At 42.6% G+C, this 22,591-nt stretch overlaps 1 protein-coding gene across 25 annotated transcripts in view; it reads right to left on the reverse strand.

Annotated features, from left to right (window-relative positions):
* Window positions 1-22,591, reverse strand: part of MICAL3 (microtubule associated monooxygenase, calponin and LIM domain containing 3) — a 279,395-nt gene that overhangs the window by 127,995 nt on the left and 128,809 nt on the right. For 17 of the 25 annotated variants that reach the window (XM_059684278.1, XM_059684291.1, XM_059684288.1 and 14 more), the window contains 9 exons: window positions 21,183-21,295; window positions 21,012-21,074; window positions 20,385-20,555; window positions 18,617-18,700; window positions 15,451-15,549; window positions 13,307-13,363; window positions 10,466-10,573; window positions 7,997-8,104; window positions 6,928-7,114 (listed from right to left, as the gene is read on the reverse strand). In XM_059684278.1, the coding sequence (XP_059540261.1) occupies window positions 6,928-7,114; window positions 7,997-8,104; window positions 10,466-10,573; window positions 13,307-13,363; window positions 15,451-15,549; window positions 18,617-18,700; window positions 20,385-20,555; window positions 21,012-21,074; window positions 21,183-21,295 (990 nt within the window). The remainder of the gene's footprint in view (window positions 1-6,927; window positions 7,115-7,996; window positions 8,105-10,465; window positions 10,574-13,306; window positions 13,364-15,450; window positions 15,550-18,616; window positions 18,701-20,384; window positions 20,556-21,011; window positions 21,075-21,182; window positions 21,296-22,591) is intronic. The other 8 variants (XM_059684295.1, XM_059684298.1, XM_059684293.1 and 5 more) reach the window with 4 other exon arrangements.

Consider the following 22,591-nt stretch of genomic DNA (forward strand, 5'->3'; position numbering starts at 1 on the left):
TATGGAAATAAACCTATGTTTCTATGAAAATGGAAGTTTTTGGTTTTTTGTGGCCCACATAAACTTAAACCTTGTTTATTTGGCCCGTGTTAGCCTTGGAGTTTGACATGCTTGGAGTATAGTAAGTGGGGATGTGAATGACAAGCCCACCCTGAGATGATATGGGGAAGTCCATTCCAGGAGCGGAGACAGCTAGTGCAAAGTCCTTAGGTAGCAATGGCTAACCATGTTTATAGAATGAAAAAGAGACCAGTGTGGGAGGAATACAATGAGCCAGGGCACAGCTAACAGCTGAGAGACTGCAGATACAGGCTGGGACAGACAAGTGAAGCTCCAAGCCTGTGAAGATTGTTGGTACTGCAGCAGATAGGAAGGGAACAAAGCAGGAGACTGGTAAGATCTGACTTACTAGTACATCCCCTGGATTGCTTTATGAAAGCAGACCATAGAGGGCAATGGTGGAGCCACAGAGACCAGCAGTCAAGGTGGCAGATGCAGTGGTGGTCAGGCTAGGATGGGCAGTGATGGAGAGCGCAGACTATTTCAGGCTTATGCCCACTGAGGGTGGCCCTTCATAGACCACTTCAGCAGGCAGCATGTGTTTTCTCTCCTCAAGATGACAGGGAACGATTTGAAATACTGTCTGACTTGGAGTTCTTGTCTGCAGAGTTGTCAGCAGCAAAATATAAGCCAGTATTTGGCAAGAGAAAGCATAGCTTACTTTTAGGGCAGTCTGAAACTTTTTAAGAGAGCTGAAGGAAGAATAAACAGGGACAAGGGTAAAACATGCAAATTTTTCTGAAGCATATAGTTCTCAATTTACCAGTATGGAGATGACATCCCAGAACATCTGAATAGAAAGGGACCTCAGAGGTCACTTAGCACAAACCAGCACCTACTAGTTGTGTGAATATGGACAAAAAACTTTTAACTTCTCTGAACTCAGTTTCCTGATGTGTAAAATTACAATAATAAAACTAGCCACTTTCTGGTGTTGTATAAAGATGAAATGACCGGATAAACGTTAAAAGCCCAGCACAGCACCTGGGTAATTTCTTTTGTCCTGAGCCACAACTTCCCCAGATTTTCTTTTCTTATCTGAGGCTCAGATAAGAGTTAGAGTTTGAATCACACAGTAACTTGGTTGGAGAACAGGTTAAAATTTTAGGACCCCTAAAGTTCCATTATTTTCTCTAGTTCACTTGTCCACTGTGGAGAGGCTGAGCTGATGGAGCTGATATAAAGTTCTCCGGGGTTAAAATTTGGGGAGCTGGTTTAGATCCATTGTCTTCACTGCTTCAGTGTCAAGAGCAATGAACTTACCAGGCTGACCTGACTGGTCCTGTCCCCATATCACAGTCATTCTCACAGATCCTTTCATCCTCTTGCCTCATATGCCATCTCTTCCCTCTACTCTCTGAGTTGAGCCTGAGGTCAGTTCAGTCATTCCTAATGACTACTGAGCTTCATAGACACCTCCCTCCTCTGAACTTCTATCAAGTTATAATCCATACTACATAATTCTGCCCTTAATCATATATTCTCTCATTGTTTGTTGTTGCTTCACTTGCCCTTGTCTTATCATTCCAATCAGAATATAAGCTCCTTGAGGCAATTTCACACTTTAGTTGTGTCCTCAAGAAAATGTGGCAACAATAAGCCCATAGTCTATGGTCAAAAATACCTGTGGACCAATTGGCTGGACCTTTTAGGGTTCTTTCAAGTCAGACTATACAGTAAAAGGCTAAAATAATCCAAGCATTGAGGACAGTTAAGAAGGCACTGAGTGAGCTTCATCCACCAACTCCAAACTTTGGAGATCAAAGTTGTTAATCAAAGATCAGGTGTGGCCCTAACTGGTTTGGCTCATTGGATAGAGCATTGGCCTGCAGACTCAAGGGTCCCAGGTTCGATTCCGGTCAAGGGCATGTACCTTGGTTGTGAGCACATTCCCGGTGGGGAGTGTGCAGGAAGCAGCTGATCGATGTTTCTAACTCTCTATCCCTCTCCCTTCCTCTCTGTAAAAAAATAAATAGAATATATTTAAAAAAAAAAAAAAAAAAAGATCAGGTGTGCGGGAACAGTGGAACAGAAAATACATTACCTAATACCATACCTTCCTTATCTAGACAACTGTCTTAGTTTTTTGCTCCCTGGGTGGTGCTTTTCACTAATATAACAAGAGGAACAGGTGTCCTATTGGTAAGTTAACTTTTCTCAGTTCACCACTTTGGCTCCTTTCTGGTTACTTCTGACAGTTTGACAGCCTATTTATTCACTAGGAGGAGAATCTGGATGACTGAAGTAACTACTTCCTAATTGCATAGCGTCCCTCTCCTGTATCCTGTATCTCCTGAAAACACTTATTGATGTAATGGACTTAATGTCACCCCTATGAGGCGTGACTTCCCTCTCCTATTAATCTAGGGCTTTTCGTTCCTTTTGAATCAGTAAGACTGCCTTTCATAAAGTTCCTACACCACCTTGCAGACGGGGATGTAGGATCATCAGTGTGACCTTTTTTGATTAACCTTAAAGAGTCTCAGATGGCAGGCATTATTATCTCTATCTATCAGGCATTGTTTTCTGTTTGGATAATTTTCTATTTTCTGCCCTATCAAGGACTTTTAACTGTCACAAAAGGCCAAGACTTGAACACCACAGTAAGTAAAGTTTCATGGCTGTGCCATGAGCCCTCAATTCACCAAAGAGATGCTAGGCCAGTGGTCGGCAAACCGCGGCTCATGAGCCACATGCGGCTCTTTGGCCACTGGAGCGTGGCTCTTCCACAAAATACCACGTGCGGGCGCGCACGTACAGTGCGATTGAAACTTCGTGGCCCATGCGCAGAAGTCGGTTTTCGGCCTGGGCGAGTCTATTTTGAAGAAGTGGCGTTAGAAGAAGTAGGGGGTGTCGGTCGGTCGGGCGACAGGAGACACGGTGCAGGTGGGCTGCGGGGTAAGCAGTGCAGGGGAGGCGCACGCAATTCATGCACGAGTTGAGTGAGCCAGTCAGTCAGCAGTCTCATTGGACAGTGGTCAGTGCTAGTCGTATTCGCAAACCACGCACGGGTAACAAAAGTACCTACTCGAAGCTTAAAGTTACCTGTATTTTTCCAACCAGCTGCAAATCCTACAGGTATTTTTGTCATCAATTAAAGAATTGTAATTATTTTGTGTTGGTGGCTTTATTATTATAAAATGAAACATTTTTTTAGGTGCCCTGTTTGACATGGCTACAAAGAAGAAGCAAAGAAAAACGGAAGACGAAAACCGTGAATTTAAAGTTGAATGGACCGAGACTTTAACGTTTATTCAAAACTTAAATGGCCTTCCAACCTATCTTCTTTGTCAGGAAAAATTGGCGCATAACAAGAAATCAAATTTGGAGAGACACTTTACAACTAAACATGTGTCATTTAGTACTAAATATCCTGTCGGTGATGCAAAGAAGAAAGCAGTTGAGGAACTTCAGAGGAGTCAAGAAAAATAAAGTTCTGTATTTAATTACTGGATGCAATCTTCCAACAATGTTAATATTGCAAGTTTTGTGGTTAGTCAAGAGATTGCTAAGAGAGGAAAACCATATACAGATGGCGAATACATAAAAAGTTGTTTTATACATGCATCCGAAGAGCTATTTCGGGATTTTAAGAACAAAGCAGATATTCTAAAAAAATTAAAGAGTTACCATTGTCTGCTAAAACAGTGAAAGATAGAACAGTCAAAATGTCTTCGAATAAACCAACCAGCAAGTCGAAGATCTTAAATTGGTTTCAGCTTTATCAATAGCGGTTGACAAGTCTTGTGACATAAATGATACAGCGCAAGTTTCACTTTTTGTACGATTTATTTCATCTACAGGTCCTAAAGAAGAACTTTTAGGATTACTGCCACTTAAAGGTCAAACACGTGGAGAGGATATAGCAAATGCTGTAATTGAGTGCATTGGAAAACATCATATTCCATTCGATAAAATTGTCTCAATTTCAACAGACAGGGTGAAAAATATGACGGGCGTAAGAAACGGGTTTGTTGCTATTTTGAAAGAAAAAATTAATCACGAGATACTTACTTACCATTGCATCATTTATCAAGAAGCGCTTTGTGCGCAAACATTTCCAGAAGAAATTTGCGAAGTTATGGAATTGGTGATTAAGATTATCAACTCCACTATAGCTAAAGCTCTTAATCATCACCAATTTAAAGAATTTTTAGTTGAAATGAAGAGTGAGTATGCAGATCTTCTGCTGCATAACAAGATACGTTGGTTATCAAGAGGAAACGTTTTGAAATGTTTCGCTTCCTTATTAACAGAAATTAAAGCATTTCTCCTTGAGAAGGGTGTTCACTATCCAGAACTAACGAATGATCAGTGGATCCAAAAATTTTATTTCATGGTAGACATTACGTCTCATCTAAATCAGCTTAATCATAAACTACAGGGGAAAGGAAACACAATTTTTTCGATGTTAGAAGAAGTTATTTCATTCGAAAACAAATTATCTCTTTTTGCTCAAGATTTTGAAAGAGAAACTTTGATCACTTTCCAAGCCTATTGAAAAATCGCCAAGAAAATAATTCTGATATTGACATTCGCTATTTCAAAACAACACTTTTAAATATGAGGGAAGCTTTTCTCAACAGGTTTTAGAAACTCAGAAACAGCAAAGCGACATTAGCCTTTGTTAAAAAACCTCTTAATGCTACTGTAACAAAATTAAATTTTTCTCCCTTTAATATTGACATTGGCAACTTTGAAATGCAATTGCTGGATTTAAAAAACAAAGAACTGTGGAGCTCGAATTTGAACATCTTTATGCTGATATAGAAATACTGGAGAAAAACAAATGTTAACTTAGTTTACAGCACAAGTGGTCTGCTTTGAAAGACCTGGAGAAGGAAGATATGTTGATTTTTAACACCTGGAATAGTATTCCTGACTCATATAATCAACTGAAAAAAACTAGCATTTATTGTTCTTTCCTTATTTGGATCTACATATTTATGCGAACAATCATTTTCAAGCATGAACCTTATCAAGAGTAAATTGAGAAGTCGTCTTATTGATGAGAACCTGGAATCATGACTGAAATTAAAAACAACAACATACAAACCTGACTTACCCAAACTTTTCAAGGAGATGCAAGGCCATTGTTCACATTAGTGTTTGTCAGCCATTGTCATGATTTAATTTTATGGATATTGTAAGGAATTTAATTTTATCAATAAATAATATTGTTATTAAGTATGATATCAAGTTTTATTCAACATACTTATAGTTTAACTAAGACTTAAAACTTTAAGTAAAGTTTATTAAGTTAATCTTAGGGAACGTTGTGGAGTGAAAGAAGATGTAGTGTCGAGGATTGAGAAAGGTATGTTGAGATGGTTTGGACATATAGAGAGGATGAACAAAAGGAGATAGACGAAACAAGTATACAAGACGAGTGTGGATGGGAGAGTTGGAAGGGGTCGACCTCAGCGAACGTACCTCAATCAGATTGAGGACGTTTTTAGCAAAGGCCAGCTTAGGAGTACCCTGATTAAGTTAATAACAATGTACCTACCTATATAGTTTAAGTTTAAAAAATTTGGCTCTCAAAAGAAATTTCAATTGTTGCACTGTTGATATTTAGCTCAGTTGACTAATGAGTTTGCCAACCACTGTGCTAGGCTACAGAGAGGTGGGAACAGTGGGCACAATTCTGTCATCTTCAGGAGGCAAAATTCTGAGAACGCAGGGGCACGGGATCTGGTTTCAACTTGTCATTGACCTTAGGCAAGAAATATGACTTTTATAGGCCTGTGATTCCCCTTCTCTAAAGTAAAGACAAAAAAGACTTATCCACATCATATCCCTTATATGTTAAGATCCCACCATGAGGTAAGAAAGCAAGTGTCTGTGAAGCTGGGAAAGTGATTTAAGTAAGTGCATGCCATTTTCATTACCATCATCATAGTAATGCTACGATACAGCCTGATGACTTTGGGAAACTATTTATAAGAGTTTTAGAGAAAAAAAACAAAGACTAGAGGGAGATGGATGGGAAGGGGTAGGAGAGGCAGAATGATAAAATCCTATATAATAAAGAGATAATATGCAAATGGTTGCCACACCCTCACCTTAACGGCTCAGACACTCAACACTGGGGAAAGAGGAAGTGGGACCAGCCAGGCACAAATGAGCTCGATAGAAAGGAATGGGGACCAGCCAGGCTGCGACCCGGGAAAGGGAAAAGCCGCTCGCCCCACCTGGGTGCCAGTGGCTGTGCCTGTGGCCCGGTAGAGGGACAAGCCACCCGCCCCGTGGTCCTGGGCGCCAGCACCTGTGGATGCAGCCCAGGAGAGGGACAAGCTGCTCGCCCTGCAGTCCTGGGCACCTGTGGCTGTGGCCCAGGCGAAGCCACCTGCCCACGGTCTCCTGCAGCTGCGACTGTCCTGGGCGAAGTTGGCCTGGGTCCTGGGTGTCTGCGGCTGGCCAGAGGGAGGGAAGCCCGGGTCCCGGGTGCCTGTGACCAGCTGGAGGAGGGAATCCTGGGTCCCAGGTGTGGGGCGAGGCAGAGGCAGTTAGGGGTGATTAGGCCAGCAGGGGAGCAGTTAGGGGAGATTAGGCTGGTAGGGGAGCAGTTAGGGGTGATCAGGCAGGCAGGCAGAGGGGTTAGGGGCGATCAGGCAGGCAGGTGAGCAGTTAGGAGCCAGCGGTCCCGGATTGTGAGAGGCAGTTGGACATCCCCCGAGGGATCCTGGACTGGAGAGGGTGTAGGCTGGGCTGAGGGATCCCCCCCCCCCTCCCATGCATGAATTTCGTGCACTGGGCCTCTAGTGTATACATAAGAGCATAGTAAGAGGCCCTAAGATCTGCTCAAATGGAAAAAAGGGCCCTAAGTTCAGTTTCTAAGTATGGCCTCAAGTAAAACAGACTCACCATCCTCGATGTCATAGGCATAGGCTGAGAGGCGCAGTGTGGTAGCACAGTACTCGCATTTGAAACAGCTCCGATGGAAGAACTTGCCCTCGGCACTCAGTCTCTCCATCACGTAGACCCGCTTCTGGCAAAAATAGCACGTGTCGCTGCCTCCCAAGTTCTGTGGAAACTCCTTCTTTATTGAGCCCTATAAAGGGGTGTGGGGCACACATGTCAGGGCAATGTCTCTCGGGCTCACCTCCAGGAGGTGCATGACCCTTTCTGTAGCTGAAACCAACCCTCACTAAGGGATTTTCTTCTGAGTCTGACTAAGATGCTCACTTTGCTCTTGGCTCTCCAAAAGAGCAGCTGCATTACTACAGTGGCTGTCACATGCGTCCCACATAGCATGCAGCACCAGTGGATTCTGAATCCATGTGATTCAAGACAAGAGGAAACATGAGTCTGTTTTATTGAATTTTATAAAAATCAAACCAAGTTATTTTGACACAACTGTTTTTGAAGGTAACATAAAAATATATATTAAGTGTTCATGTAGTTCTACATGGATGTGGGTACGCTGGACTCTAGAGCAATCACTTTTAGAGATATTAAGTATGCTTTCCCACACAACATTCTAATTAAAACAACTACAGTGGGGCCTTGACTTACGAGTTTAATTCGTTCCGTGACGGAACTCGTAACTCAAATTACTCGTATGTCAAATCTTAAAGTGAACAAGTGAGACATGTGATGCTGGGCTGATGTTATGGCGTTCCCTGTGACGTTCGCTGCGCCAACTAGCGGTGGGGTATCTGAAGCTGGCTCGTAACCCGAATTTTAGCTCGCAACTCAAAGCAAAAAATCAGCCGAGAGATGGCTCATATCTAGAAAAACTCGTTAGTCGGGATGCTTGTAAGTCAAGGCCCCACTGTATCACAATCCTAGGAATTCAGATACAAAATTCAGACAACCTCAAAAAAAATTACCATTTGGCACATAGTGTGTTACTATACTACTTAGAATGAAGCAGGTTTGTTTACCACAGCTGTCTTATATCTAGAGACAGTGTCCTTAGTATATATCTTACCAGTTCCTTCTTGTCTAGAAGGGTTTTGGGCTGTTCTTTCCTTTGAAGCTGATTGGCTATCTGCTCAGCCAATGAGCTCACTCCACCCGTGTACATCTTTATATACTTCTATTGGTTGGAGATTATAAAATGACCAGAATGAAGGGAAATGAGAAGGAAAAAAATAAATAAATTAAGAAGACAGGAAAAAACTCTTTGAAAGGTATAAAGTGAATACAGGGTGCAGCAGCAAACCATGCCCACACAGTGTACAGACAAGGAAACATGGTGGTAAGAAACACAGGTGTCAATGTCCACACAGAGCATCAGCAGAGGCAGGAGCAATTAAATCCATTAAGGAAGAACATAGTCTTTCATGTCTTTTTGGAATATACAGTGCTGTGGAATGGGGAGGTGGGAAGTTGGGATGGATGCAAATACAGAAGAGAGTAAGAAGGGCCTATATCCTGGTGACTCTAATTACATATAGAGAACTTGAATGATGCCCATCCAAACACCAGATGTCAGACTGTTGACAGCATGATTCAAGGATCTGGAGGGCTTTCGAAGTTATTTCCTCATTTAGAAAGCTCGTTCTTGCAAAGGCTGACTCTCTACTTGGCTAATAACTTCCTTCCTTATTGTTAATATTTAACTCATAAGCCCTGTCACATACCTAAAATATTCCTGAGCTTAATCTGAAAGACCCCTTCTCAGCCTATTCCCATTGTTGATTTTGTGTTCCACCCAAGCACTAACGCCAAAGCCTTCCAGACTGGGTTGGGCATTTTAGACACAGCTGCAGGATGCTAACACCTGTAGCATATAGACAAGTTGCTCAGTTTAGTGTTGGGTAGTCAGAATATGTTTCTATTCCACAGGATTTTTTTTTATAGGTTGAAACAAGATAAAAAACCCAATCTACTCAATCCTTTCCCTAACAATGTTGAAGAAGTAACAGGAAGAAACTAACAAATTTCCATTGTAAACTTTCCTGCTAGGAAACCTAACTTCAAGCCTGTCCCCAGGGAAAGATGTCAAAGTCTTGCTAGCAGTCCTTTAGAGACTCCATGCCAGGGTTACCCTTCTATGTGGAGATGGCCAAGACACCTAATGTGTGACACTTCTCTCATAAACTATGTGGAATAGGTTCTGCCTACCAAGTGTGAGGAGCCCGACTCTAATTATGACTTAGAGAACCCCAGAGCAGTTGTCTTGGGGATGCCTATAACTCTTGTTAGAAATTGGTTTGCATGGTCAAACACAAAGCCATGTGTGAGGGAATCACTGGCCTGAGCAATGGCATGCCTTGGGCTAGCAGGAACCAACAAGAGAAGCACAGTAGGAGAAAACTAACTTTATGTAAATACGGGCAAACAATTCTCTAAGGTTTAGCTAGAACTGAGGAGTGAGTTATATTTTTTGATTTAAGTTAAGGAGATTTTCAAGAATTGTTGCTATTTGCTCTTTAATGCTATAGCATTATAGTGGTTGAGAATAACAAGTGGCTTAAGTTAAACTTTCTTCAGATTAAAGTCCTTAGGAGAGCTGAGGCCTGGAACAGACAGACACCAGGCAGAGTTGAGCAGATTGTTTAACAGCTTCATTAATTTTGCAACAGGTAAGTGAGGGCATGGGACAGACGTCAAATTTGAGGCTGGGAAACTGAGCAAGCCCTTTTCTTGCACCAGAAACCAGCACTGTCATTACATCCTATAATCAGCAAAGACAGTTTAGAGCTGCCAGCCTGCAAAGGCATTTGTCACATTCAGTTCTCAGTGATGTGATAATACTGACAAGCATCCCCCCAAGAGAACTTCTATTTGCTTTTGGCATAAAAAGCAGATGGTTTCCTTCTTCCTATTCTTAGGAAATAGTGACAACATAGCAATCCCTGGCTTTATACTATTTCTGCCACACATGCACATGCTTCCACACATGATCTGCTACAGGCACGAGAATAAGAAACAAATAGGAAAGGCAAAGAGACCCTCTGTTCTCTGTAAACTATTGTACAATATAGCTGTTTCAGGTCCACTGTAGGACATAGCAGGGTTCATTCCTTAAATGATCACAATTCATGAGGCACCCAGGACACTGCATATTCACGACTCCATTTAAAAGATTTAATTACACTGTAGTTCATATTTTGTAACACATATTAGTATAAAGACATTTGGAGTTAAAAAAGCTAATGGCTGAAAAAGTTACAATTTTTTGGTATAGTTGAAATATAATGAAAGTGGGTTTATGTCAATAGAACTTGATGCAATGAAAGCTAGTAGCCTCTTCAACTTTGTTGATGCTTACAAACCCCAAATGTAAAACAGACTGATGTGTGACACACACACACACACACACTGTATTCCTACAGGAGTCAAGCAAAGTTCAGAGCTCTGCAACATCCCTGGGGCCCGGTGGCATTTGTGTAGGTTAAGTGAGTAGAGGCTTAAGAGGAAACACAGCTTTGCCAATTTCCAGGCCTGCTACCTGTCGGAGGGAGTCAGAGGAAGGAGAGGCAGGGCGGCTGGAGGAGCGAAGATTAAGAGAAAGCTCCCACTGGTGGACAAAAAATCGCCGAGAAGGTTCAGGCCCTGGCTATAAAATACAAGATGGAGAAAAAAAAAATCAAAGGAAATGTTTTAAGTAAGTTATACATTGACCTGAACATAAAGAACCTGGCAGTTTTGGGTCTTTTTAAACTTTAGACTGTTATTTAAATACAAATGTAGTAAAGACATATCCTTAGTACCCAGAAGCATGAGTGGCTCAATCAAGGCTTGCATTTTGCTTTTAATTCACCCTTCCCTCCTGCTTCCAGGGATGCTTGTGCTAGAATATGATCACCATAGCCACGAACACCCTGAAAGCCCATCTTCTCTTGGTGCTTACTTCATTTGTCCCATGTGGATAAGGCTGTCAGCCACAAGGTGGCCAGAGGCAGAGACGATGTCCTGCTCACTCACATACTCTGCTCTGTAGTCTTTTACCAGCCTGAGCTGGGATTTCTCCTGGGCAGGAGATACTACCACCTATCACTCCACTAGCCTTATAAATAGCAGACAGTAGAGACAACAAATTTAGAGTGAAGCTTGCTACTTCTACATAAAGCCTAGGGATATTGCTTTTCCTCCTCCTATTGCTAGTGCTCAGAGAAACTCTGCTCACCAAGGAGCCAGCCAAATCCCAGAAATTATCCGGAGAAAAAACTTGAGCCCCCAAGTCCTCTGCAGATTGCATGCAGTGTGTGTACAAAAGTGGGTCAGGATCTGCCTCAGTGAGAGGCCCATGCAGTCCCTTGACACTGAAGGTGGCCAAGGGCATTAACAAACAATGACTGTTTAGTTTCCTAGCAGGTTCAGGGTGAAATATTTGCAGGGAAGAGAAGAGTACTACCATGGTGAGGAGACCCTCTGCCGCGCCACCTCCATCCCCCCAGCTCTAAGCAGACCTCTTGCGCTGCTACTTCAGCCCATACTAACTTCATAGCTTAGAGGGGTGACAATATGAATGTCACCAGCCTCTGCTCAGCCAGCTCATAGACTCTCAACTCAGCCAGCACTCACAGGCCCAAGGAGGAGCATGGGGAGATCACTGTAGAGGAGTGTGACCCAGTAGAAAAAAGACAAAGCTTTCCCAGGGGTGGCAGAGCAATGGAAGCTAATGGGGGAAGGGAGGAGTTGAGAAGATGGTGGGGCAGAGGGCAGGTGAGTGCACAGGCACAATTAGGGGATAGTGGAAAGTCCTGCAAGAGAACATAAATGACCCTTAAAAACATCTAGACAGGAGCCTGCACTAAAGAATCTGGAAACCAGCCTTTTGGTAAAATGAAGAAAAAAACTCCCTGCAATTTTGCTATCTTTCCTCCTGTGCACCGCAGCCCTAGACTTCTAATATTCTCTCCTTGCCCACATCTCCTTTTATTCAACGTACTTCTCTCCATTCTTCATTTCACAGTTTCAGTAAAAATTAAAACCTCATTAAATATGTATTCCCTAAAATGTAGGTATTGCTCCGCTCAGTGAAAATGGCTAGTTTTCTTTTTGAGAAGTATATAGCCTGGGAAAAAGGAAGACAGAGGCTAGAGTAGACACACACAGAGCTCATGAGAGGAAGCAGTCCCAAGATTGAACAAAGCAGAGCTGGGCTGTGGGTGAGGAGATGAAAAGGACCCCACTCTCCACTTCAGAAAGTCTCCTTCCTGCTGCCGCAGCACCTGGTACCAAGTGCTCTTGGCAGTCCAGACCGCCTGCTTTTGGCTCAGTGACAAGGCACAGGAAGATAGCACTACGGCTAACTTCCCAATAGATCTGAGAAGTAACTAGATTTGCTGCTGAGCGGTAATTATACTTCTCAGAGAGCAAAGGCAAAAGGGGAGGTAAAAGTTTTTAAGAGACCCATGTGAAATTAGCAGCTGCACAGCTACAGCCACTCATAGGTCATCTTTACGGGTAATAATAACAACCAAAAAAGTTTCATAAAATAAGCAGGCTTTTAAAAATGGGCCATCTCTGCTTTTCATCAAATTATACAATGGCCAGGTATAAACAGTAACCCCCCCCCCCCCCCGCCTTTAGTTTTTCAGGAAAGACTGGCTAAACCCTTTTATTTGCAACCCCATCTTGTTATCACCTTCTTTCCCCTCTGTCGTCTTCATACTTGAGAAATCCCCACATCAGTAAGAATTCTCTCAGTATTTTTACCTCAAGTTACTCCACTGTCAAAAGAGCTAAGCAAATGCCTCCTGCCTTTTGACCTAGAGCAGCGGTTCTCAACCTGTGGGTCACGACCCCTTTGGCAGTCGAACGACCCTTTCACAGGGGTCGCCTAAGACCATCCTGCATATCAGATATTTACATTACAATTCATAACAGTAGCAATATTACAGTTATGAAGTAGCAATGAAAATAATTTTATGGTTGGGACACAACATGAGGAACTGTATTTAAAGGGCCAGAAGGTTGAGAACCACTGATCTAGAGCTTTGCTCTAAGTCATACCTGGTAGTCAAATGCTATTCTGCCACTGACACATATATTGGAATGAGAAAGGTGGGCAGAAATGGGAAGTCACTGGGCTTTTTAGAACAATACAGACTTTCAGGATCCATACCTTATCTGAACTCTGGGTGGGTGAATGCTACCTGCAAGGGTCAACACTGTTAGCAAAAACAAAACAAAACTGGCTCTTGGCTGGGTGACAAAAGAATGCAAAAAGCAAAAGGAGAAGGGACCATCCTCATCCTCCCCCTGCCCCCCCCCCCATCCCTCCAGCGTGTTCCATCTGTGTGGCTCTCAGCAGCATCCCATGCCATGGTTCATGCTCTTTTACCCTCTCATGATGGGGACTCTGCTTGCCACAGCTGTCAGCATCAAGATCCCTGTATGTCTGTTGGCAACAAAGTAGAAATTTAAGCTCCTTCAAAATGCTCTATTTGGAACTACTAAGTGACAGTGCCAGAAGTTTAGAGTTCATTTCAACACAAATCCCCTGCCTCCCACTAAGCCCCATTCCAAGGAACCACAATCCTATCTATATCAAACCCGGTGACCCAAGGACAATTTTTGGTACAGCTATTTTGCCCACCTGGGCTCCCATGAGGTCAGCTACACAATAAATAAAGAACTAGTTAGTATAGCCCTGGCCGGTGTGACTCAATTGGTTGGGCATCGTCCTGTGCACTGAAAGGTTGCCAGTTTGATTCCCAGTCAGGGCACATGCCCGAGTTGCAGGCTCAATCCCGGGTAGGGCATGCAGGAGGCAGCTGATTGCTGTTGCTCTCACATCGATGTTTCTCTCTCTTCCACTCCCTTCCTCTCTCTCTAAAAATAAATAAAAAATCTTTTTTTTTTTTAAACGAACTACTTAGTACCAAGGTGGAACACACATATTTCTTTCACAGGGTGGTACAAGATCAGAGGCATTAAGTGGGAGGTTTAAAAGGAGAGTTAGGTTAGAAGGGTGAAGCTTTCCATAAGACAGCATAAAGGGAAGGTGGGAGGTGAAAACTGGCTGGAATACATGACTGCTAGAAAAATCCAGAGGGAAGTGCAGGATGGGGAGTGGTTCCTTCATAGGAACATGGGACAAACGCATACTTTTGTCAAGGGAGAAGAGGACAAAGACTAGAAGTATTTTCAGTAAGCAGGAAAATACACATGACTGGGTAGGAACCTGTAAGATAGGAACATGGCTGCCTCCGCTGACCTGAGGCAACCACTCAAGCAGCAATCCTGGGGATAGGGGGACAGGAATTGCTGCTCCTATCACTCTTTGGATAACTGAAAATTCACCTATGGCCTCGTACTGGTGGGAAACTGATCCAAAGCTTCCGGTATGGCTACTCTTGTCCAGAGCTCATGAGCATATATTGTCTCCACAGGCAGGATGAGGCCAGAGTTTGGGCTCCAGAGTCACACCACCCAGAATCTGTTTCTGGACCCATCTGTGTGACCTTGTACAAATTACCTCCCTACTCTATGACTCAGTCTCCTCATTTATAAAATAGAGATAATAGTACCAGACTTGTAAGGTTATAGAAAGAACTGCTTAATGTTACATGTAAAAAGAGCCTAGAATACTACCTGGGTCACAGTGAATGCTCCTAAATATTAGCTCTTATGTAGAGATAAGGGACAGGGTAGCACTACACCTACAGCAGCTTAGTTCTTAGATCTAGGGGCACAGGCTGGGCCTTTAAAAATCAGACACATTATGGAGGAGTCACTTTTAAAATAGGCCACCTTAGTTGAGAAATGCCTTCCCATAGATCCTACATTTAAAATTTGTATTTTATTTTATAGCAATATACTACAAAGGTCAACAAAGCGATTCTGTAAATATGCTTTATGTAAGTGTATTTGCCACAAATGTATGCTTGTCATCCTTGTTAACCTTGTTGCTCCAGTTAACTCTGCTATAAAGCAGTTTTGAATGATCTGCCTGAGTGTTAATGGGGTGGATGGGAAGGGCAGGTGTTTGTTGGGAGAAATTGGATAAGCAAGAGGCAGGGTTCTCAAAATCAGAAGGAAGCAAACTCATAGAGTGAAGCCCTATTAAAAGCTTCCAAAGTTCATCTTAGCTCAATCTCCTTGGGTAGCAAGGCAAAAATGGCTGCTTTACGTAGGGTTATATAAAAATATGTTGCTCTCCAGGTTTTTTGGATGTCATGTCTGTGACAAATATAGTTTAAATTTTAGTTTGTGATTGTATGGTTGTATTCCCATTACATGCGACTAGGTTAAACCACCCAGGGTTTGAATGTAATTTGTACTCTTCTGAGGTCCAATCAGGAATTTGCCCATTTGTAGCAATAAAGGTTGCTACTGCTACAAAAATGTTTTCTACAAATGGTTTTTCTATTTTTTTAAGTTATAATTGGAAGCAGGGAGTCCTGATTTAGTCTCTACCCTAGCTACCTACAAAGGCAGGCAGGAAGACACAGATAGGACAATGGAACATGCGGAGGAGGTCACCTGCTGGCCGCCACGTGCCCGACAGGGAGGTGGAGTAGGGGGTGGAGAGAGTGCAATCACTTTTTTGGGGCAGGTCCGAGAATGCTCCTTTTCCCGTCGCTTTTATACCAACAGACACAAACAGAAAGAAGATTGGTAAAACAGTGGCCACATTTAGGCTGGTTCTGGAAGGATGAAAGGGTATTTGTAAAAAACATATCAGAGGCCCCCTTCCCTGCCCCTCCATCCTCAACAGCAAGTCACTGCATGGTAAGGGAGGGTGGCGTGTCACAGTTTGTCACTGGTCTCCAGGTCAGACTCCCGCTGTTTGTTAGGTGCAGCTGGTCTTGGGGACAGACTTGCAGTGTAGTACTTTCTAAACACCAGGGATCAAGACTATATATCATCAAAGTTGGAGAACTGAAGAAATGAGTTTCGTTATAAGTAGAGAGAAAGGGCACCCTTCCAATGGCTTATCACCTGCCACCCAACAGGAGCAGAGCAGCACTCTCCCTCGGGACCAACTATGAGAAAATCCTGCCATTATTTCCTCTTCTGAGTCCCCTCATACTCAAAAGGTTCTGGAAAACTACCCAAAAAATGCAAGAAAGTACAGGAAATAGGATATAAAAATTAAATATCTTCCACTACCTGAAAACCATACCTATGTCTACAGATTATCTCCCTATCTTATCACTCTCCAATCTTGTCCCATCTTTTTCCTTGAGAAACTATGATTGAGAGAACCCTGCAGGACTTAGTAAATAATCACATACTCCTAGGTCAGAGGAATCCTTGCTTCGAGCCCAGAAAGACTATGTGGGGCCAGCACACAGGTCTGAGAGAACTAGTGGGACTAGGGAAGCAGTTCCCCTGTCTGTTCCCACTTCTCATGACAACCTTCTTGTAAACTAAGGATGGATAATGAGGAGTTTGCCTGTAGGAGGCACTTCTGAGATCAAAAGACAAAAGGGTGGAGAGGGAAGAGCCAAAGTGTTTACACAGGGAGGTAAAAAACAGAAGTCACTGGTAAGCAGCATTATTATTCATTTCTCTCTCATACTATGACCTAAGTAAAAACTGGCCCTGGTGCTAACTCAGCCATCACTACTGTGCTTGCCATACCCTCCTGCCTCTCTTGAGCCACTTCAAGAGAAGCACAAAGTGAGTCATGATAAGGTGCTGCCAGTCAGCCCCTGCCCAATTCCTAAAGGGTGTTAAATGGGGTCAGCAGTCAGGGTGAGTCAGAAGCAGAGGGCCCCAATGCACCACTGGAGTCCCTCTGTCCCCAGGTTTCTGTAGCATCTGGCATTGCCTTCCAATGTTTTATCTTTTTAGAGAGAAATTTACAAGGCCAAGATTCATGAAAACATTCCTGCTTTAGTGTTGAGAAAAAAAAATTATATGTGAATACAATACATTTCACATGGATGTAAGAACTGTGAATTATAGTTCTTTCACAGCCAAGTAAATTTACAATTCCCAACTCTAAATAACATGAAGCACACAGGATCTCACAGGATTTTCATTGCTCATAGTTTCTCACTTTTTCACCCAGGTGCTCTAACTGTCATCTCTGGGACCCACTCCACAGAACCCATGTTTGAATTTAATGGCTCTAGTCTGCTGCCTGCACAGCTCAGCAGTATTCTACTTCACTAATTTTGACCATCTATTTACCCAGGTGACAAGCTAGCTGTTCATCTCCACGTAGCACTGTGCATGAGGCTAGAGGGGCCAGATCCTTCACAAACATGAAAAACACAAGAAAGCCCATAAACACTAAGCTCCTGATATCCCTCAGGATAGCTGCATCAGGCAGTGAGCTGATGTGCCAGTCTTCACCAGGACAGAGGCCTCAGCTGGGCCAGGCTCCTCGGGTCACACACATCTTGCCCCTGAGACTTCCTCGCAAGCTCACCCACAGTGACCCAAACACATGCTATTGAGTCATTTATTCACCCCTCTGCATGTATTTAAGTTACCCTCCTTTCCTCTCCGCTCTCCCTCTCTGCTGCCTTTGTGAGTACTGTGAGAATCTGAAGTTCAGGAAGTCTAGGTTGGAGTTCATGTTCCCCTTCTGCAGATCCTCTACTGAAGATTACCTTTTTATTATACCTTCCACTTAGACTTTAAGGAAAGGGTGAGGAAAGAAAATGGCAGTAAATTTCTAATGAGCACTCCTGCACAAATCTCCCCCAAGCAGAGGGAAAGAGGCAGCTTGGCTTCATGAGTTTGGACACTGTTCCCAAGCTTCCATCTCAGCCTCATGAGCTTGCTTTTAATGCAGCATATTATTAAAAGAAAGGTTAGAAAAAAACATTACCCACCCAGTCAGTGCTTCCCAGCAATAGCTGTCACTCTATAACATAAGAAGGAATTGAAGGCCTATTCCTTTGACCTCTCAGAATCTTAGTCTTAAATGATACCAACCCACAAGACAAGTCCAGTGCACTCACTGGAGCAAAAACTTGTCAGCTGTGATGTGGAGGAGGTACAGTAGAGGCCTCCAGTTCCTTTGATGTTTCCTATTATCAACCAGTGCCATTCCTCCTCTTTCTGTCCTATTCTGTACTGCTTATGAGAAGCAGCTTTCTAGGAGATCCTACAACTAACTACTTTAGTGAAAATTTCTAAAAAGAGTATTTTAAATATATACAAAACACCAAGAAAACGCCCATTTTTTTCGACCTAGTTCAAGGAGAGCCTAGGAAAGTCATCTACAACACACAAAAGCAGCTTTATAACAAGAATCTTTGTCTAGGTTCTGAACCAAATAAAAATTATAGTTCAAGATGATTTCTTGGATAACATTTTCCTATTAACATGGTCATAAGCACACATATGAACAAGAAGTCAACTTGGAATAAACGCTGTAATAGCAAAACCCCAAAGGTTAGGGTACCTGAACAATTAACCATATAGCTTCAGCTAGTTTCATAAAATTCACAGCCCACCCTGCTAACTGGTTTCTCAAATCCTAAGGAGTTAAATAAATCATGCAATACAAACAGTATTGTTTATTATACTTTTACTAGAGTCATTACTCAAATGGGAACAGAGATGTCCTACGCTTGAGCTGGGATTCCAGAGTGCAGGCCTCTACCTTGGCTGGCTCAGAAGAAGGAACAGGGTGGGAAGGCCTGGGGATGCAGCACCCATTCTGGTCTTTGAGCAGTTCCTTTACCTGTTTCCACTGTGGGGTGGGAGCAGGGAGACCCTGCTCAGGTAGGCACCAGGACGGCTGGCTGACCCCACGCTCTTGTGTTGGCTGTGACACACAGGCCAAGTATGGGTGGGGGACAGGACATGGAGACAAAACAAAATAAAATATATTAAAGTAGAAGACAGAAAAAAGATACTTGTGGAGGATGGCATACATCTATATACTGGGGTGGTGGTGAAGAATAGAATTCTTAGAAAGCTTTGCTTATAAAGGAAGCAAATACCCTGCTCCCCAAACCAAAAACAAATGTAAACAAATAATAAAAAAAAGAAAAACAGAAGCTGTAATTATCATTATCCTTTTCCCCAACTCAATGTTATGAGCCTAAACTACTAATTCTGATTTGGAAAACTAATCTTTCACTCAAAATGAGGAAGCAACTATCTCTTAGAGGCAAACTTCCTCTAATGGAAAATAATTCCAGCCTTCCCAAGGTGGGTGGGACCTGGGCTGCCAGAGTCAACAGGGAATGAGTATCATCATCTTCTCTGTGAGCCATAACCAATGGCTAGATGTGAGAAGTTGATTAAGGCCAGACTCCAAGCACAGTCAGTATGTCAGTGCCTATCCTAGTCTGTCCACAGGAACATTAATGCATGTGGAGAAGATGAAGAAAGAGGGAAAGGATGCAGAGGATGGGCTCTCTCAAATCACCAGGGAGTTTTACAAGAAACTTTCCGTGTAAACTTCAAAAACCCAGCATCTCCTCTTGCAAGAAGTCTTAGTGACTTTTAGATAAGCGGGAGGAGAGACAAGGCTCCTGTCCAGCACTCTCAGGCATGACTTAGAGGAATGCAAGTCAGTATCCATGAAGAATCTTTAAAATGTTCATATTCTCAACCTAGTTCAAGGAGAACCTAGTAAAGTCACCTGCAATACACAAAAGCAGTTTATAAAAACGTTTGTTGAAGAGAAACGACTGAATATCTAGCACTAGAGGAGAGTTAAGAGAAGCATGGCACACACTAAAGGAGCTTGTAAAGAGTTTGAAATGATGTGGGAATATGACCAAAGTTACATGAAAAAAAGCAGAATGGAAAAGTGTATGTTAAGAAAGACCTCAGCCCTAACCAGTTTGGCTCAGTGGATAGAGTGTCGGCCTGTGGACTGAAAGGTCCCAGGTTTGATTCCGGCCAAGGGCATGTACCTTGGATGCGGGCACATCCCCAGTGGGAGGTGTGCAGGAGGCAGCTGATCGATGTTCCTCTCTCATTGATGTTTCTAACTCTCTATCCCTCTTCTTCCGCTCAGTGAAAAATCAATAAAATATATATATAAAAAGAATGACCTCAACTATGAAAACAAGAATGCACTAAAGAAAAAAAGATCAGAAAGAACTATAACGAAATATTAACAGAATTAGAGATATTTTAATTACCCTTTATCATACTTTTAAGCATTTTCCTTAATAAGCATGTATGTTTTTTATAATTTAAATGTGAACATACACATATGAATAGGTATATAGATATAAATTTAAAAATCCCTCTGCTGAATTTTGTCACAGATACCTCAGACCTGAATGGTGAGGATAAAGCAGTACTGAAAGCTTGAGGAGCTTCTGAAATGTTCTCTTCTGCCACAGTCAGACATGGGGAGAATCAAACACCAGTCTCAAGCCCATGAGTCCTCGGGTCTGTAACATATCCCATCTCATTCAGCTGAAAAGCTACCTCATTCCTATGTAGTCAGATCAAGTGTGGATGAGCAAGGCGTGAGATGGGTTTACCTGTCTCCTTATGCCAGTGGACTGTGGAGGTGCATTCTCTTCAAACTTGGCGAGCAGCTGGGTTGCCATGTACTTCACTTTGTTCTGGTTGCTGAGTGTGACATCAGTCCTCCTGTCAGGCAGAGTGCTCACTAATGTGGATCTTCCTCTGCACACCCGGGGCACTTCCTCCTGATCAATATCGACACCCAAAAACCAGCCTCTGTTAGCGAAGCCCCCAAATGCCCTTACCTCAAAGGAAAAGTACAGCTAGGACATGGCATGGTGGCTGGTATTTCTGCTTTAGGTTGAGCTTAACAGCTCTCTTCAAAGTTCTAATCTCAAGATGGAGTTCAAAGAGGTACTCAGACTTTTACTGGGATTATCACACCCCAGGAAACCCAATGCCCTTTGCCAGATGTGTGATTCCAAAAAGACAGGCAAGCTCTGGTGCACATGTGTGTGTGTTCCCTTGGACACTCTCCAAAAAATTAAAGGCAAAAGCCCACAGAAAAAGCATCTGCTCACAAAAATTCTCATAAAGGGTGAATATAAAAAGACCTAGTAACACCAATTTGAAAATTAAGGTTTTAAGACAAAAAGGGCAATTGAGTATAATCATTCTAACAAATCCCATATAATTCTCACCTCTTCTGATTGACTGGTCTTTCTCCTCTTTCCAGCACCATCCAAGTCCTTTTCCTTCTTATCCTATACCAAGAGAGTAGCCAAACTGCATTATTCTAGTCACTATAGTGACTAGATATATCTTGCCATTGGGTTTGCAGCTGGTAAAAAACAACAATCTTTTCCACTTACCTTGGGAGAACGCTTCCGAGAGATGGTCTGCCCAAGTTTGCTTAGGAAGGAGATGGGAGATTTCGTGCTGGCTATCAGGACTGCTTTCTCCTCAGCATTCAGGTCCAAGGCATCTGTGAACAGAAAGCAATGTTCGATGATAGCATTAGAGGTGGCCTCAAAGTACTGACCAGAACTACCTTGCCTGCAGGTGGCTCCCAGAACCTCCAAAAGCTCTAAAGCAGCAGTTCTCAACCTGTGGGTCGCAACCCCTTTGGGAGTCGAACGACCTTTTCACAGGGGTCGCCTAAGACCATCAGAAAACACACATATAATTACATATTGTTTTTGTGATTAATCACTATGCTTTAATTATGTTCAATTTGTAACAATGAAAATACATCCTGCATATCAGATATTTACATTACGATTCATAACAGTAGCAAAATTACAGTTATGAAGTAGCAACGAAAATAATTTTATGGTTGGGGGTCACCACAACATGAGGAACTATATTAAAGGGTTGTGGCATTAGGAAGGTTGAGAACCACTGCTCTAAAGGTTCATTTGCTCAGACAAAAGTATGAGGAACTTAGCAGGAAATTTCACAAAGAAAAGCCATTCTTAGGTTTATACACTGAGCTTTCTTTTTTCCATCAACATAAACAATAACAATTCTTTCCCCAACCACGCCAGTCACAAAAACCTCCACTTTTGCTTTTCAAAAGTTGGAATTCACCCGTGATACGAATTACAGTAGAGTGCTGAAACCTCACCTTTGTGATAAAACTTTAGGGCAGAGAGAAAGGGAGGGAGGACAGGCAGCTCAGGGTCCCTGGTTTGGTGTATGCATACCCCATGCACTTGGCTGCACACTGAGGTGGCTCTCCCTGAATGTGTACACTGATGTTAGAGTTGTGGACTTCTGTTGTAAAGACTGTGTATCTAATCGGAAAAAGCTATAAACATCTATGAGAGTACATGGGCTGGAAGACACTGGTGAGTCACAAACTGTGGATTCCAATGTTTTATTAGTAATAATAGTAATTTTTAAAATAATTGAAACTAATAATATATTAACATTTATTAAGTGCTTCCGTTTTGCAAACGTTCCTCTTAGCATTATCACAATCTGTATATAGAAAAAGCCCCATTTTACAGATGGGGAAACTGAGGCACAGGAAAACTGAGTAACTAGCCTAAGGTTTAACAGGTGTTAGTACTGGGAATATAAACCCAGGTCAACACTCTTAATCATTATGCTATTCCAAGAGATGACAACAGAAATATTTTTTGTAGCATGCTGACAGACTGAGATATTGGGCTGAGGGGAAAGGAAGATTTTTGGAAAACACTAAAATGTAGAAGAAAGAGAAGCCAGAGAAGGAACAGTTACCAAAAGAAGAGAATGAGGCCAGTCCAGTGCAGGA

This window comes from Myotis daubentonii, chromosome 2 (genome assembly GCF_963259705.1).
Source record: "Myotis daubentonii chromosome 2, mMyoDau2.1, whole genome shotgun sequence".
Classification (NCBI taxonomy): Eukaryota; Metazoa; Chordata; class Mammalia; order Chiroptera; family Vespertilionidae; genus Myotis; species Myotis daubentonii.